The 18,349-nt window shown below is 50.2% G+C and overlaps 1 protein-coding gene across 1 annotated transcript in view; it reads right to left on the minus strand.

Moving 5' to 3' along the window:
• LOC147107936 (interleukin-12 receptor subunit beta-1-like) overlaps positions 1 to 18,349 on the minus strand; it is a 182,232-nt gene that overhangs the window by 10,916 nt on the left and 152,967 nt on the right. The window contains exons 11-13 of the mRNA XM_086005973.1: positions 9,284 to 9,424; positions 3,743 to 3,892; positions 2,511 to 2,651 (exon numbers count right to left, since the gene is read on the minus strand). Coding sequence (XP_085862099.1) covers positions 2,511 to 2,651; positions 3,743 to 3,892; positions 9,284 to 9,424 — 432 coding nt within the window. The remainder of the gene's footprint in view (positions 1 to 2,510; positions 2,652 to 3,742; positions 3,893 to 9,283; positions 9,425 to 18,349) is intronic.

An 18,349-nucleotide genomic window follows, 5' to 3' on the forward strand; every position in this document is an offset into this window, starting at 1 on the left:
GCCAGTCCAGCGTGATTTTCTCTAGCCACGCACGTCCCAGTAGCGATGGGTAATTTCCCTTTACCACATATAGTGGCAGTTTTGCAGTCTGTCCGTTCAATTTAACTGTCACCTCAATGACGCCTCTCATGGCCACAGGTTCACCGGTATACGTCTTTAGCACAATGTTTGTTGGCTGAAGGGTAAGATGCTTTAGCATTTTGTTGTAGACAGTGTCTGAAACAAGGGACACAGCCGCGCCTGTGTCCACCTCCATCCGCACTGATTGTCCCTCCACCAGTGGTGACACCCAGTAGCCATTTGAATTACCTGCAACCGTCAGTATGTGCACCTGTTCCTCCTCAGAGGTGTCGCTCCCCTCTATTTTGCTTGTTCCTTCATACTGCACTGAATGAACGCTCTTTTTCCTCTCTTGTCCAAATACAGACATTTTGCTTCCATGCTTCCCAGCTCTGTCTGTTCTTTTTTTACCTCTACAGGTGCGTTCAATGTGACCCTTTTTGCCACAATTTCGGCAATCCAGCTCTGTACACCAGCAGTCATTAGCGTGATGGCCCGTTTTCCCACAACGGTAACATGTGCCGTTCCGCGCACCTTTAGGCTCAGACGACACCTTGTGAACTCTCCCTGTTGAACTCAACTGGTGAGCCTCCTTTTCCACCATCTCCATGGAGACACTAACTTCAATGGCCTTTTCAAGAGTAAGGTTGTCCTCAGTAAGATGGCGCTTCTGTGTGGCTGCATTTTGCAGACCACACACGAGTCTGTCTCTAATGGTGTCCTTCAGCACCTCCTTGAACTCGCAGTGTTCTGATAACCTTTTTAAAGCAGCAATAAACATCGTCACTGATTCCCCCTCCTCTTGATTCCGTTTGTGAAATCTAAATCTCTCAGCAATAACCAGAGGTTTTGGTGAAAAATGTGCTCCAAGAATTTCCACTAGTTGCTTATATGTTTTAGTTCCTGGCTTATCTGGCTGCATGAGGCTGCGAAGTAAATTAAATGTCTTCGGCCCGATTATACTCAAAAAGGTAGGCACGACCTTTTCATTTGCCACCGCATTCGCCAATACAAAATAGTCAAAACGTTCCGTATATGCGCTCCATTGCTCCGCATTTTCATCAAAATCACCGATGTTTCCTAATATAGTAGCCATCTCACGTTTCAAATTAAAATTTCTGTTTACTCACTGCACCCGTAACGTACGCAGATTCATCCGCTCCTCGTTGCCACTTGTTGTGTCGGTACCTTTCTACCTAGACACAATTTAGGACTCAGAACTCAGAGATTCAAACATGAAGTGCTTTATTGGAAGGAAAGGAAGTTCTGGAAAGTTCCGAACAAAGAGAGCTAAACTTAACAGAGAACACCCAACCATTTATCTCCTGTGACAGCGCCTCCACAGGTGGGAGGAGAACACATAATAGAACACACAATACATAACACCTATCAAATCCTTTAATCATCTTAAACACCTCGATTAGATCACCCCTTAATCTTCTAAACTTGAGGGAATACAGGCCTAGTCTGTGTAACCTGCCCTAGTAATTTAACCCTTTTAGCCCCAGTATCATCTTGATGAATCTGCGCTGCTCCCCCTCCAAGGCCAATATATCCTTCCTGAGGGGCAGGGCCCAGAACTGAACACAGTGTCCAGATGGGGTCTGACCAGAGCTTTATATATAAATGTTGCATAACTTCCACCCCTTTGTATTCCAGCCCCCTTATAGGGTTCCCAACCCCCCTGGAATGAGAACGTATCTCCCGAGCGCTGCCTCTAGCCGCAGCTTCCCCTCCACTGCTCAGCTCAGCACCTGCCCACCACCTCAGAAAGCTGTGACCGGCTGGTGGGCAGTCCGGAGGGGACTGGAGGGTCTGGAGTCGGGGTGGGGGGGGGTGGTGTGTGGTGGAGGCTCGAGAGTGGAGGGGGGGGGGAGGGAAGGGGCAAGGGGAGAGAGAGCAAGAATGTGGTGGGGATGAACATGGGTGAAAGCATTTCCCACAGAGCCGGGAGTAGCAGCAGCAATGTGGTGAGTGGGAGCAGTACTGAGATAGTCACTAATGTAGCCAACAGGGAATTCAGGAGAAACTTCTTTCCCCAGAGAGTGGTGAAAATGTGGAACTCGCTGCCACAGGGAGTGGTTGAGGTGAATAGTATAGATGCATTTAAGGGGAAGCTGGATAAACACAAAGGAGAAAGGAATAGAAGGATATGCTGATTGGGTGAGATGAAGAGGGTGGGAGGAGGCTCGTGTGGAGCAGAAACACTGGCACGGACCAGTTTGGCCGAATGGCCTGTTTCTGTGCTGTAAATTCTATATAATTCTTTGCAATACACAAGCGAATGTTTGCGTACACACCAATATGTGTTGGTATACAAGGGCACCCACTGGTGCACAGAGGTATTCACAGAGAAGGTGCAAAGTCCAGGTATTTATGCAAGTAGTTCCTTGCTGCCTTTGTGCAATCAGACAGGGTTAATCTCAGGTACCAGGCTATGGGTCACATACCATAATCCTTGGTTTGGAAGTTTCGGAGAGTCTTCACTCCTTGTCCAGCACTAGTGACACCACAAATCTCCACGGTATACAGGGTCGAGGTGTTGAGATTCATCAGAGTGAAACTCAACGTCGAAGAGTTAACAGCGACAGCTGATAACAAAACAGAATCAAACACGATCACTGAGAGGAGGCACAATGATCGACACACAATCCCTCACACATCCAACACAAGGAGCTCTGCGCTCTGGCACCAGGGGGCACCGGGGGTCGCTCTCTGGCACCGGGGACCGCGCTCTGGCACCGGGGGGCACCGGGGGCCGTGCTCTGGCACCGGGGGGCACCAGGGGCCGCGCTCTGGCACCGGGCGTCTGCGCTCGGGCACTGGGGGGCACCGGGGGCCGTGCTCTGGCACCAGGGGCTGCGCTCTGGCACCGGGGGCCGTGCTCTGGCACCAGGGACCGCGCTCTGGCACCAGGGACCGCGCTCTGGCACCGGGGGCCGCGCTCTGGCACCGGGGGCCGTGCTCTGGCACCAGGGACCGCGCTCGGGCACCGGGGGCCGTGCTCTGGCAGTGGGGGGCTGCGCTCTGGCACCGGGGGCCGCGCTCTGGCACTGGGGGTCGCGCTCGGGCACCGGGGGCCGCGCTCTGGCGCCAGGGACCGCGCTCTGGCACCGGGGGCCGCGCTCTGGCACTGGGGGTCGTGCTCGGGCACCGGGGGCCGCGCTCTGGCGCCAGGGACCGCGCTCTGGCACCGGGGGCCGCGCTCTGGCACTGGGGGTTGCGCTCGGGCACCGGGGGCCGCGCTCTGGCACCGGGGGTCGCGCTCTGGCACTGGGGGTCGTGCTCTGGCACCGGGGGCCGTGCTCTGGCACCAGGGGCCGCGCTCTGGCACCGGGGGCCGTGCTCTGGCACCGGGGGCCGCGTTCTGGCACCGGGGGTCGCGCTCTGGCACCGGGGGCCGTGCTCTGGCACTGGGGGTCGCGCTCTGGCACCGGGGGTCGCGCTCTGGCACCGGGGGCCGCGCTCTGGCACCGGGGGCCGTGCTCTGGCACCGGGGGGCACCAGGGGCCGCGCTCTGGCACTGGGGGGCTGCGCTCAGGCACCGGGCGTCTGCGCTCGGGCACCGGGGACCGTGCTCGGGCACAGAGGGCAGGGGGCTGCGCTCGGACACTGGGTGTCTGCGCTCGGGCGCCGGGGCTGTATTGTGGTGGGATGTATTTTGGGGCTGCTCTTTGCTTACTGTGAGTGTGATTCCAGGTGTCCGTGTAGAAAATGAGGTATTTCTGCAGCGTGCCCTGACACTGTTCCAGTAACATCTCCTTCCACTCAAGGAACACAGAGCTTTTCCTGATGTTGGTCACATTGACCTTGCTGGGTCCAGAGGTTGGTGCTAAAAATAAAAAGAATCATAGAATCATAGAGCGCAGAAGGAGGCCATTCTGCCCATCACGTCTGTGCCGGCTCTTTGAAGGAGCTTCCAATTAGTCCCTAAAACAGTCATTGGCTCCGGCCAATAGCTTCTAATAATTTATGTGCCGAGACTGGGAGCAGTTTTGGCTTTGGACAGATAATGAAACGTTTGGAGTCGGAAAACCCAACACAAACCAGAGCGAGACCCTCACCTTATGTCAAGAATTGCAGATTGCCCGCTTACAGGAGAGGAACGTGCTGGGGTAAAGTGACAAGTAACGGTCTCCATAACATGAACCTCAATCCCCAGGAGGACCAGGGGTCAATCACCTCCTGACTCCCAATCTCACGACCCACATTGGGCCAAGAGTAATGTTTGCAACAACTAATCTCCATCTCCAGGTTTGTGAGGAAGATAGATATTTCTGGCCTGAGGTTTTGTGAATGGACCAGGTGTGTTGGCTGTTGCCTCCTTTGCACCCAGTTCTCTAGCTTACCCCGTTCGATGGCACCCTTCACTAAAAGCCGACAAATCCCCTGGACGTGATGGCCAACATCCCAGGGTTCTAAAAGAGATGGCTGCAGAGATAGTGGATGCATTGGTTGTGATCTTCCAAAATTCCCTAGATTCTAGAACGGTCGCAGCAGATTGGAAAACCGCAAATGTCACCCCGCCATTCAAGAAAGGAGGGAGAGAGAAAATGGAACTACAGGCCAGTTAGCCTGACATCAGCCGTCGGGAAAATGCTGGAATCCATTATTAAGGAAGTGGTAACAGGGCACTTAGAAAATCATAACATGATTAGGCAGAGTCAACATGGTCTTGTGACTCCAGACCCACAGCAATGTGGTTGACTCTTAACTGCCCTCTGAAATGCCCTAGCAAATCACTCAGTTGTAACTAACCGCTATGTAACATAATAAGAATGAAACCGGACAGATCACCTGGCATCGATCTCGGCACTGGCTACGGACACAGCAATGGCACACCCAGCCCAGTCGACCCTGCAAAGTCCTCACCAACATCTGGGGACTTGTGCCAAAATTGGGGGAGCTGCCCCACAGACTAGTCAAGCAACAGCCTGACATAGTCATACTCACAGAATCATACCTTTCAGCCAATGTCCCAAACTCCTCCATCACCATCACTGGGTATGTCCTGTCCCACTGGCAGGACAGACCCACCAGGGGTGGCAGTACAGTGGTATACAGTCGGGAAGGAGTGGCGCTGGGAGTCCTCAACATTGACTCCGGACCCCATGAAGTCTCATAGCTTCAGGTCAAACATGGGCAAGGTAACCTCCTGCTGATTACCACCTACCGCCCTCTCTCAGCTGATGAATCAGTACTCCGTCATGCTGAACGCCACTTGGAAGAAGCACTGAGAGTAGCAAGGGCACAGAGTGTACTCTGGGTGGGGGACTTCAATGTCCATCACCAAGAGTGGCTCGGTAGCACCACGACTGACCGAGCTGGCCAAGTCCTGAAAGACATAGCTGCCAGTCTGGGACTGCGACAGATGGTGAGAGAACCAACACGAGGGAAAAACCTACTTGACCTCGTCCTCACCAATCTACCTGTCGCAGATGCATCTGTCCATGACAGTATTGTTAGCAGTGACCACCACACAGTCACTGTAAAGACGAAGTCCCGTCTTCACACTGAGGACACCCTCCATCGTGTTGTGTGGCACTACCACCGTGCTAAATGGGATAGATTCAGAACAGATCTAGCAGCTCAAAACTGGGATTGTATTCCACCACAATCTGTAGCCTCATGGCCCGCTGTGTGTGTACCATCTACAAGAAGCACTGCAGCAACTTGCCAAGGCTTCTTCAGCAGCACCTCCCAAACCCACGACCTCTTCCACCTAGAAGGACAAGGGCAGCAGGCGCATGGGAACACCACCCCCTCCAAGTTCCCCTCCAAGTCACACACCATCCTGACTTAGAAGTATATCGCCGATCCTTCATTGTCGCTGGGTCAAAATCCTGGAAATCCCTCCCTAACAGCACTGTGGGAGTACCTTCACCACACGGACTGCAGCGGTTCAAGGCGGCGGCTCACCACCACCTTCTCAAGGGCAATTAAGGATGGGCAATAAATGTTGGCCTTGCCAGCGACGCCCACATCCCATAAACGAATTTTTTAAAAATGAAAGGGAAATCATATTTAACAAATATATTAGAGTTTTTTGAGAATTTAATTAGCAGGATAGATAAAGGGGAACCAGTGGATGTAGTATATTTGGATTTCCAAAAGGCATTCGGCAAGGTGCCACATAAAAGGTTGCTACACAAGATAAGGGCTCATGGGGTTGGGGGTAATATATTAGCTTGGATAGAGGATTGGTTAACAGACAGAAAGCAGAGAGTAGAGATAAATGGGTCATTTTCAGGTTGACAGGCTGTAACTAGTGGTGTGCTGCAAGTGTTGGGGCCTCAGCTATTTACAATCTATATTAATGACTTAGGTGAAGGGACCAAGTGCAATCCATCCAAGTTTGCTGACAATAAAGCTAGGTGGGAAAGTAAGATGTGAGGAAGACACAAAGAGCCTGTAAAGGGATACGGACAGGTTAAGTGAGTGGGCAAAGAGCCTGTAAAGGGATATGGACAGGTTAAGTGAGTGGGCAAAGAGCCTGTAAAGGGATACGGACAGGTTAAGTGAGTGGGCAAAGAGCCTGTAAAGGGATACGGACAGGTTAAGTGAGTGGGCAATAAGGTGGCAGAAGAATAGAAAAACAGAATATTTTTTTAAATGGTGAGAAACTATTAAATGTTGGTGTTCAGAGAGATTTAGGGGTCCTCGTACAGGAAACACAAAGTTAGCCTGCAGGTACAGCAAGCAATTAGGAAGGCAAATGACATGTTGGCCTTTATTGCAAGGGGGTTGGAGTATAAGAGTAAGGAAGTCTTACTACAATTGAACAGGGCTTTGGTGACCAACTTCAGCCAGAAGTGCCGAGTGGATGATCCATATTGGCCTACTCCCGAGGTCCCCACCATCACAGAAGCCAGTCTTCAGCCAATTCGATTCACTCCACGTGATATCGAGAAACGGCTGCGCGCACTGGATACAGCAAAGGCTATGGGCCCCGACAACATCCCGGCTATTGTGCTGAAGACTTGTGCTCCAGAACTAGCCATGCCTCTAGCCAAGCTTTTCCAGTACAGCTACAACACTGGCATCTATCCGACAATGTGGAAAACTGCCCAGGTATGTCCTGTCCAAAAAAGCAGGACAAATCCAACCCGACCAATTACCGCCCCATCAGTCTACTCTCAATCATCAGCAAAGTGATGGAAGGTGTCATCAAAAGTGCTATCAAACGGCACTTACTCACCAATAACCTGCTCACTGATGCCCAGTTTGGGTTCCGCCAAGACCACACGGCTCCCAACCTCATTACAGCCTTGGTCCAAACATGGACAAAGGAGCTGAATTCCAGAGGTGAGGTGAGAGTGACTGCCCTTGACGCCAAGGCAGCATTGGACCGAGTCTGGCATCAAGGAGCCCTAGTAAAACTGAAGTCAATGGGAACTGGGGGGAAAACACTCCACTGGCTGGAGTCATACCTAGCACAAAGGTCAATCATCACAGCCCCAGGACATCACTGCAGGAGTTCCTCAGGGCAGTGTCCTAGGCCCAACCATCTTCAGCTGCTTCATCAATGACCTTCCCTCCAACATAAGGTCAGCAATGGGGATGTTTGCTGATGACTGCACAGTGTTCAGCGCCATTCACAACTCCTCAGATAACGAAGCAGTCCATGCCCGCATTCAACAAGACCTGGACAACGTTCAGGCTTGGGCTGATAAGTGGCAGATAACATTCGCGCCACAGAAGTGCCAGGCAATGACTGTCTCCAACAAGCGAGAGTCTAACCACCTCCCCTTGACATTCAATGGCATTGCCATCGCTGAATCCCCCACTATCAACATCCTGGGGGTCACCATTAACGATAAACTTAACTGGGCCAGCCACATAAATACTGTGGCAACAAGAGCAGGTCAGAGCCTAGGTATTCTGCGGCGAGTGTCTCACCTCCTGACTACCCAAACCCTTTCCACCATCTACAAGGCACAAGTAAGGAGTGTGTTGGAATACTCTCCACTTTCTTGGATGAGTGCAGCTCCAACAACACCCAAGAAGCTCGACACCATCCAGGACAAAGCAGCCCACTTGATTGGCACCCCATCCACCACCTTAAACATTCACCCCCTCCACCACCGGCGTACCGTGGCTGCAGTGTGTACCATCTACAAGATGCACTGCAGCAACTCGCCAAGGCTTCTTCGGCAGCACCTCCCAAACCCACGACCTCTTCCACCTAGAAGTTCAAGGGCAGCAGGCGCATGGGAACACCACCACCTCCAAGTTCCCCTCCAAGTCACACACCATCCTGACTCAGAAGTATATCGCCGATCCTTCATCGTCACTGGGTCAAAATCCTGGAACTCCCTACCTAACAGCACTGTGGGAGTACCTTCACCACACGGACTGCAGCGGTTCAAGGCAGCAGCTCACCACCACCTTCTCAGGGGCAACTAGGGATGGGCAATAAATGCTGGCCCTGCCAGCGACGCCCACATCCCATAAACGAATAATTAAAAAAAACATTGTTTCCCCTGGCTGGAGAGTCTAGAACTAGGGGGCACACTTTCAGGACAAAGGGTCGGCCATTTAAGACTGAGAGGAGGAGGAATTTCTTCACAGAGTGTTGTGAATCTTTGGAATCCTCTACCCCAGAGGGCTGTAGTTGCTCAGTCGTTGAGTATATTCAAGACAGAGATGGATAGATTTTGAACCAAGGGAATCAAGGGATATGGGGATCGGGCGGGAAAGTGGAGTTGAGGTCGAAGATCAGCCATGACCTTATTGAATGGCGGAGCAGGCTCGAGGGGCTGAATGGCCGACTCCTGCTCCTATTTCTTATGTTCACTCAGTACAGATTATCTGGTCATTATCACATTGTTGTTTGTGGGGGCTTGCTGTGTTCAAATTGGCTGTCGCGTTTCTCACATTACAACAGTGACTACACTCCAAAAGTACTTCATTGGCTGTAAAGCGCTTTGAGATGTCCGGTGGTCATAAAAGGCGCTACATAAATGCAAGTCTTTCTTTCTTTTTAGGTGCGGCCTTGGCTCCCTGATACGGAATCACTGCCAACACCTTGATATCCTGGGCTGCTGGCAACTGCATAGAACCAGAACCCTGACCTTTCCCCCACAGAGGTCCAGGAAACACTTCACAAGGGGAGGTGATAGAACTGCCCCCTGCTTCCTTGGCACTACTGCCCGATTGACGTTGGGTACAATAATTGTCATCATAATAAGACTCTGGCCTGCTGATTGAGCTTGAGACCTACGGTGCTCCTGAGTGCAGGCACTGCCAGACCCGATGGTGTAGCCACTCTCGCTTCTGCACTGCTTCTTGGACCTGTTGGCGTGAATCGTGATGCGGTAAAGCTTCAGTGGCTCCAGCCCCTCAAACACCTTCTGCAACATTTCTGTGAGCAAGAACGCAACATTAGATACATTTCTCACAATTATCCCAAAATATCCCCCAAAAATGTATTCACAGCGATGTTAGGGGATTTGTCTATTTAAGGGGAAGGTGGATAAACACATGAGGGAGAAATTAATGGACGGTCCTGCTGATAGGGTCAGATGAAGAGGGGTGGGAGGAGGCTCGTGTGGAGCAGAAATACCAGCATAGACCAGTTGGGCCGAATGGCCTGTTTCTATGCTGTAGACTTGATGTAATTCCAAGTATACCTGTGGGTATTAACAAACAAAGGAAATGTACAGTATAAATATCTCTACACTGTCCCATCAAACACTCCCAGGGCAGGTACAGCACAGGTTAGATATGGAGTATAGCATAATCAGACAAAAAAAATTGATACCAAGTCAAAGAAGGAGACAAGTGGGAATGGACCAGGAGCCAGAATTGGAGGAGCGCAGAGATCTTGGAGAGTTGTAGGGCTGGAGGAGGTTCGTGGGGGGGGGGTGGGGGTGGGGGGGGTAGGGGATGAGCAAGGCCGTAGAGGGATTTAAAAATGAGGATGGAATTTTAAATTTGAGGCGTTGCCGGACTGGGAGCCAATGTAGGTCAGCGAGCACAGGGGTGACCAGGACTTGGTGCGAGTTAGGATACGGGCAGCGAGCACAGGGGTGACCAGGACTTGGTGCGAGTTAGGATACGGGCAGCGAGCACAGGGGTGACCAGGACTTGGTGCGAGTTAGGATACGGGCAGCGAGCACAGGGGTGACCAGGACTTGGTGCGAGTTAGGATACGGGCAGCGAGCACAGGGGTGACCAGGACTTGGTGCGAGTTAGGATACGGGCAGCGAGCACAGGGGTGACCAGGACTTGGTGCGAGTTAGGATACGGGCAGCGAGCACAGGGGTGACCAGGACTTGGTGCGAGTTAGGATACGGGCAGCGAGCACAGGGGTGACCAGGACTTGGTGCGAGTTAGGATACGGGCAGCGAGCACAGGGGTGACCAGGACTTGGTGCGAGTTAGGATTCGGGCAGCAGAGTTTTGGATGAGCTCAAGTTTATGGAAAGTTGAAGAGGGGAGGCCGACCAGGAGAGCATTGGAATAGTTGAGTCTAAATGTAACAAAGGCATGGATGAGGATTTCATCTGCAGATGGACTGAGGCAGGGGCAGAGTCAAGCGATGTTACGGAGGTGGAAGTGGGCGGTCTTGGTGATGGAGCGGCTTTATGGTCGGAAGCTCAACTTTAGTCAAATACAAGACCAACGTTGCGAACAGTCTGGTTCGGCCTGAGACAGTGGCCAGGGAGAGAGAACGGAGTTGGTGGCAGGTTTAATTGTTTGAACGTTCTGCTCATCCAATACTGGATGTTGGACAAGCAGCATTACAAATCAGAGACAGTGGAGGGGTCAAGAGAGGTGGTGGTGAGGTAGAGCTGGGTGTCATCAGCGTACATGTGGAACTGTACGATAGCAAAATACTGCAGATGTTGGAAATCCGAAATAACAACAGAAAATGCTGGAAAAACTCAGCAGGTCAGGCAACATCCGCGGAGAGAAATTTGAGTTGACGTTTCGGGTCGAACCCTTCTTCAAAACTGGAAAGAAAAGAAAATAGATCGAAGGCAGGGCTGTGATCGGACGAAAGAAGTGAAAGAAACAAAAGAGCTAGACGAGATGGTAATAGGCTGAGATTAGGTGTAAAGTGTACTGGCAGGGCAAGAGATAGCTGCCAGGTGTGAGAGAGAAACAAAAGGAAAGGGGGGGGGTGGGGAAAGGAGTGGAAAAATTACAAGAAAAAATGTGTAATAGGGGCCGAGGTTATGATCTGAAATTGTTGAACTCGATATTGAGTCCGGAAGGCTACAGCCCTTCCCCTTCGCCTGGCACCTTCCCGTGCAAGCGGAGGAGATGTAACACCTGCCCCTATACCTCCCCCCCTCCCACTGTCCAGGGCCCCAAACACCCCTTCCAGGTGAAACAGCGATTTACTTGTGTTGTGTATGTAATATGTGTGCTACTTTGAACCTATGGACAGGACTGCACTACTTGTTGGGCGTAGTGATACGCAGTACCACTCCTGGCCATAGGGGTATAAATAGTACTGTGGGTACTGAGCTCCCCTCAGTTCCCGCCTGTGGGCATGAAGTAAAGACCTACGTATAGTCCCTACCTCCAACCAGTAAAGACCTGTTTGAGTTATACGTTTAAGTCTTTGTGTTAATTGTTCAATACAATACACATACTTAACACTGGCGACGAGTCAGGTTCTTACCCTGCGGCAGTTGAAGAGAGGTTTCAAACATCACCACCCCACTAGAAGCGACAGGCTTTAGGACTCTGAAGCCTCCATCAGCGACTGAGCACTGGAGTGCAGCAAACATCCTGACAGCTTCCAGCGACTGACAGAAGTCTTTCTGCAGTTTCCTTGTTCAACCTAGGTGGTGGGGTAAGCCATGCAGTGTTGGCTGCAAAGACAGGGCTGGGGAAGTTGGAGAAGATAAGGGCGATCGCAATCCCTGATAAGAGCCGCGGTGAAACGCGCGAGCGGGTGAGCCAGAGGCCGGGAGCCGCTTCAAGTGTGAGGCGCAGCGCGGGCCAGCGATCGGGACCAAAGATAAGGGCCGCACTCAGGGGCTGAAGGGAGACGGCGTCGGGGGACGGGTGAAGACCGCCAAGTGCGGGAAAACCGCCATTTTGTGGGCGGAGGACGACGGCAAGAGCGGGAAGCCGCCATCTTTGATAACAAGTAAACAAAATAAAATCTGAGAAATTGCAAATCTACAATGCCTAAACACGGGAATATTAGCACCTTTGATAGTGACCTCGAAGATTGGGCCATATATGTTGAAAGAGTAAAAAATTATTGTAAGGCCAATAAAATTCGTGACCAAGATAAAGCTCTAACATTATTAAATTTAATGGGTGCGAAGACATACGGGCAATTGAAACACCTGTTATCACCAGATGAACCGGCGGATAAGACGTTCGATGAGATTGTTACTGTCCTGAAAGATCATCTAAACCCCACGCCGCTGATGCTAGCGGAACGATTTAAATTTTACGACAGAAGGCAGCTACAGCATGAAAGCAATGCTGAATATTTGCTGGAATTGCGTAAATTAGCGAAATATTGCCAGTTTCGAACGGGACTGACAGATGCATTACGAGACAAATTTGTGTGTGGGTTATTTAAACAGGATACACAAAAGCGACTGCTCGAGGAGAATGAGCTGACGCTTGAGAAGGCGGTCACTATGGCAGCAGCACACGAAGCCGCAGCGAGAGGCACGGCAGTAATGCAGCTACGGTCACCGGAGCTCAGTGCACACAAATTGGGTGTGAGTTCTGGCAAATGTTATCGTTGTGGAAAGACAACGCATGATCAGAACCAGTGTTGGTTTAAAAACCAAGAATGTAGAACTTGTGGTAGGCTTGGACATATAGCTAGAGTATGCAGGTCAGGGAAGAAGACCAGCAACAAGAAGTCACCGCAAGGGAAATACGCAAAGGTACACAAGGTGGCCGAACAGGAGTCCGATTCAGACGCAAGCAGTATTGAACTGGCTAGCTTAAGGGTACTCAACGTTGGTAAGGGTGCAGACCTCCAGACAATTTGGGTTACTCTTCAGATAGAAGGAGTCCAAGTAAAAATGGAATTGGACACTGGATCGGCATTGTCGGTCATGAATAAGAAAGATTACAGAAGGTTATTCCAACATATTCCCCTACAGGATACGGAGATTATATTGACAACCTACACGGGGCAGAGAGTGTACCCCATCGGGACAATAAAGGTTGCAGTGGCCAACAAGGGCGAAGGAAGTCAAATAATGGACTTATATGTGCTACCGGAGGGAGGTCCACCACTACTAGGCCGGGAGTGGTTTAGAAACATAAATATAGACTGGCATTCGCTAAAAGCCATAAAGAGTGAGAACTCGGTGCAGATAATCAGCCCAGACTCTAGAACTGATGATGGTAAGACCAACCCATGTGCAAAAGACAAAGTTTCAGCACAGAATTCCACTGAGCAACAACAACATAGTTTAACAGTGAATTCTGAGTCTGTCAAGTCTACTGATATGCACATTTTTGAGGGACACTGGGCTCGAACTCAACTCCATTTCAAACTACAACAGCAATTAGAACAAATGATTCGCCGTTTTGAGCAAGAGATGAATGAAATAAAAAAGTTCTTTGTTACAGAGTGGGAGAATCTAGAAAGGCAACAGAAGCAACTGATGGAGAAAATGGAGCAGGAGCACACCAACCATCTGCGCGAGGAGGCCGAACGAATCAAAGCTGATTCAGGTTCTGAAGGTGCGTGCCATAATCTGGTGTCAGAAGAGTTAACGGTCAGCCAACTCCTTCATATGCTGAGGGACAAGACTCTGAAATGGGAAAAACTTGAACACGAGCTGCGATCTTCAAAGGAAAAGGGTTCGGAGCTCTCAAAAGTCATTGAGATGGCTGATGTGACGACACAGACTGAAACGACTGCAACAGAGCAGCCATTGGATGCCAAAAGTACGCTGACTCACGTCAATGTAGAACAACAGACCGCTGAAACAGCTGCTCCGGTAGAGGGATTGCATAGTCCGAGCAATCAATCTCCAAAGGAAGTTGAAGTATTAAAATCACAAATGAGGTCACTAGTAAACGACTTGCTGAAAGCCCAGAAAAAGCTGGATGCAGAGGTACACATGAAGAAGTCTCTTCAGGAAAGATGTCTGGATTTGGAACAAGAGCTGGCTAACGTCCAGCTGGGTATGGAGGAAATAGACGACCCTCTCGCTGGCCTAGCTCAGGACGACACCGAATATTACCATGACCTGTCGGACGACTCCGAATATTACGATGTCCTGTCCTGCCCAGCTTGTAACTTTGACCCCCAAAGTGCAGAAATCATGGAGGAGCACCAAAAGTCTACGGAACATCGGAAGAAGGTGGCTCTACTACGGGAAGTAAGAGAGATAGAGAAGGAACAGCAGTCGGATAGCGTCCAGTTGGGTAAGGAAGAAGTAGAAGGGCCTCTCGACCTGTTGAGTGATAGTGAATACTACGAGGATGTGGTATGCCCAAATTGTGATGGAAACTCCCAAAGTGCTGAAATCCGGAGGAAGCACTTAAGGTCTAAAGAACATAGAGAGTTGGTAGCATTACAGCTGTCCGCCGAGAAGATGGGAACGACAAGAGTTGTAAAAAGGCAGAAAAGAAAAAGAAGAGGCCGAAAATAATAATTGTTTAAAATATTGTTACTTCTACTACCTCCGGCCGAACACTACGAAAAGATGCTGTCTGGAACGAATTAAGATCAGAGACTGAATTTACGAACTGTTCCCACAGAGACTGAACCTGTAAACTGTTCCCACTAAGAGTATGTTGCAACTGTTCGTAGAGATTGAATCTGTGATCTGTTTTGACATGAAGTTATCTATGTATCTATGTTATTCTGTTATGTAAACCTGAAGTTATATATGTATATATGTTATTACGTTATGTTAAATGGGGAGATGACTGTAAAGCTAGGAAGGGAGGAATGTTGTGTATGTAATATGTGTGCTACTTTGAACCTATGGACAGGACTGCACTACTTGTTGGGCGTAGTGATACGCAGTACCACTCCTGGCCATAGGGGTATAAATAGTACTGTGGGTACTGATCTCCCCTCAGTTCCCGCCTGTGGGCATGAAGTAAAGACCTACGTATAGTCCCTACCTCCAACCAGTAAAGACCTGTTTGAGTTATACGTTTAAGTCTTTGTGTTAATTGTTCAATACAATACACATACTTAACAACTTGTACTTCTCGCAATCTAGTATACTCTATTTGCTGCTCACGATGCGGTCTCCTCTACATTGGGGAGATCAAAAGCAGATTGGGTGACCGCTTTGCGGAACACCTCCGTTCAGTCCGTAAGGGTGACCCCGAGCTTCCGGTCGCCTGTCATTTTAATTCACCGCTCCATTCCCACTCGGACCTCACCATCCTTGGCCTCTTGTATTGTTCCACGGAAGCTCAACGTAAACTCGAGGAACAGCACCTCATCTTCCGATTAGGCACTCTGCAGCTTTCCAGACTCAATATCGAGTTCAACAATTTCAGATCATAACCTCGGCCCCTATTACACATTTTTTCTTGTAACTTTTCCACTCCTTTCCCCCCCCCTTTCCTTTTGTTTCTCTCTCCCACCTGGCAGCTATCTCTTGCCCTGCCAGTACACTTTACACCTAATCTCAGCCTATTACCATCTCGTCTAGCTCTTTTGTTTCTTTCACTTCTTTTGTCCGATCGCAGCCCTGCCTTCGATCTGTTTTCTTTTCTTTCCAGTTTTGAAGAAGGGTTCGACCCGAAACGTCAACTCAAATTTCTCTCCGCGGATGTTGCCTGACCTGCTGAGTTTTTCCAGCATTTTCTGTTGCTATTGTGGAACCTTACGTTGTGTTTTCGGATGATGTCGCCGAGGGGCAGCATGTAGATGAGAAATAGGAGGGGGCTAAGGATAGATCCTTGGAAGAATCCAGAGATAACGGTGCGGAAGCGGGAAGGCACTGGAGTTCAAGTCCCACCACAGCAGCTGGGGAATTTAAATTCAGTTAATGAACTAAATCTGGAATGAAAAGCTAGTATCAGAAATGGTGACCATAAAATTATCGGATTGTCGTAAAAACCCATCTGGTTCACTAATGTCCTTTAGGGAAGGAAATCTGCCGCCCTTACCTGGTCTGGCCTATATGTGACTCCAGACCCACAGCAATGTGGTTGACTCTTAACTACCCTCTGAAATGGCCGAGCAAGCCACTCAGTTGTAAAAAACCGCTACAAAAAACATTAAGAATAAAACTGGACGGACAACCCGGCATCGATCTCGGCACCGGCTACGGACGCGACAACGGCAGCCCCAGCCCAGTCGACCCTGCAAAGTCCTCCTCACCAACATCTGGGGACTTGTGCCAAAATTGGGAGAGCTGTCCCACAGACTAGTCAAGCAACAGCCTGACATAGTCATACTCACAGAATCATACCTTTCAGTCAAAGTCCCAAACTCCTTCATCACCATCCCTGGGTATGTCCTGTCCCACTGGCAAGACAGACCCACCAGGGGTGGCGGCACAGTGGTATACAGTCGGGAAGAAATGGCCCTGGGAGCCCTCAACATTGACTCCGGACCCCATGAAGTCTCATAGCTTCAGGTCAAACATGGGCAAGGAAACCTCCTGCTGATTATCACCTACCGCCCTCCCTCAGCTGATGAATCAGTACTCCTCCATGTTGAACACCACTTGGAAGAAGCACTGAGAGTAGCAAGGGCACAGAATGTACTCTGGGTGGGGGACTTCAATGTCCATCACCAAGAGTGGCTCGGTAACACCACTACTGACTGAGCTGGCCGAGTCCTGAAGGACATAGCTGCCAGTCTGGGACTGCGACAGATGGTGAGAGAACCATCATGAGGGAACAACCTACTGACCTCGCCCTCACCAATCTACCTGTCGCAGATTCATCTGTCCATGACAGTATTGGTAGCAGTGACCACCACACAGTCATTGTGGAGACGAAGTCCCGTCTTCACACTGAGGACACCCTCCATCGTGTTGTGTGGCACTACCACCGTGTTAAATGGGATAGATTCAGAACAGATCTAGCAGCTCAAAACTGGGCATCCATGAGGCACTGTGGGCCATCAGCAGCAGCAGAATTGTATTCCATCACAATCTGTAACCTCATGGCCAGGCATATCCCTCACTCTACCATTACCATCAAGCCAGGGGACCAATCCTGGTTCAATAAGGAGTGTAGAAGAGCATGCCAGGAGCAGCACCAGGTGTACCTAAAAATGTAGTGCCAACTTGGGGAAGCTGCAACACAGGACTACATGCATGCTACAAAGCAGAAGCAGCATGTTATAGACAGAGCTAAGTGATCCCACAATCAACGGATCAGATCAAAGCTCTGCAGTCCTGTCACATCCAGTCGTGAATGGTGGTGGGCCATTAAACAACTAACAGGAGGAGGAGGGTCCATGAATATCCCCATCCTCACAGATGGTGGAGCCCAGCACGTGAGTGCAAAAGACAAGGCTGAAGTGTTTGCAACCATCTTCACCCAGAAGTGCTGAGTGGATGATCCATATCAACCTCCTCCTGAGGTCCCCACCATCACAGAAGCCAGTCTTCAGCCAATTCAATTCACTCCACCTGATATCAAGAAACGGCTGAGCACACTGGACACAGCAAAGGCTATGGGCCCAGTCAACATCACGGCTGTCGTGCTGAAGACTTGTGCTCAAGAACTAGCCACACCCCTAGCCAAGCTGTTCCAGTACAGCTACAACACTGGCATCTATCCGACAATGTGGAAAACTGCCTAGGTATGTCCTATCCACAAAAAGCAGGACAAATCCAATCCAGCCAATTACCACCCCATTAGTCTACTCTCAATCATTAGCAAAGTGTTGGAAGGTGTCGTCGACAGTGCTAACAAGCAACGCTTATTCACCAATAACCCGCTCACCGATGCCCAGTTTGGGTTCCGCCAGGACCACTCGGCTCCAGACATCATTACATAAGAACATAAGAAATAGGAGCAAGAGTAGACCATTTGGCCCCTGCAACCTGCTCTGCCATTTAATGAGTTCATGGCTGATCTGATCTTGGGCTCAGCTCCATTTCCCTGGCTGCTCCCCATGACCCTTGACTCCCTTACTGTTCAAAACTCTGTCTATCTCCACCTTAAATATATTCAATGACCCAGCCTCCACAGCTCTCTGGGGCAGAGAATTCCACAGATTTACGACCCTTTGAGAGAACCTTGGTCCAAACATGGACAAAAGATCGGAATTCCAGAGGTGAGGTGAGAGTGACTGCCCTTGATATCAAGGCAGCATTTGACTGAGTGTGGCATCAAGGGACCCTAGTAAAACTGAA

This window comes from Somniosus microcephalus, chromosome 13, assembly GCF_052327205.1.
Source record: "Somniosus microcephalus isolate GS21.2 chromosome 13, FLI_Smic_1.0, whole genome shotgun sequence".
In the NCBI taxonomy this organism is placed as follows: Eukaryota; Metazoa; Chordata; class Chondrichthyes; order Squaliformes; family Somniosidae; genus Somniosus; species Somniosus microcephalus.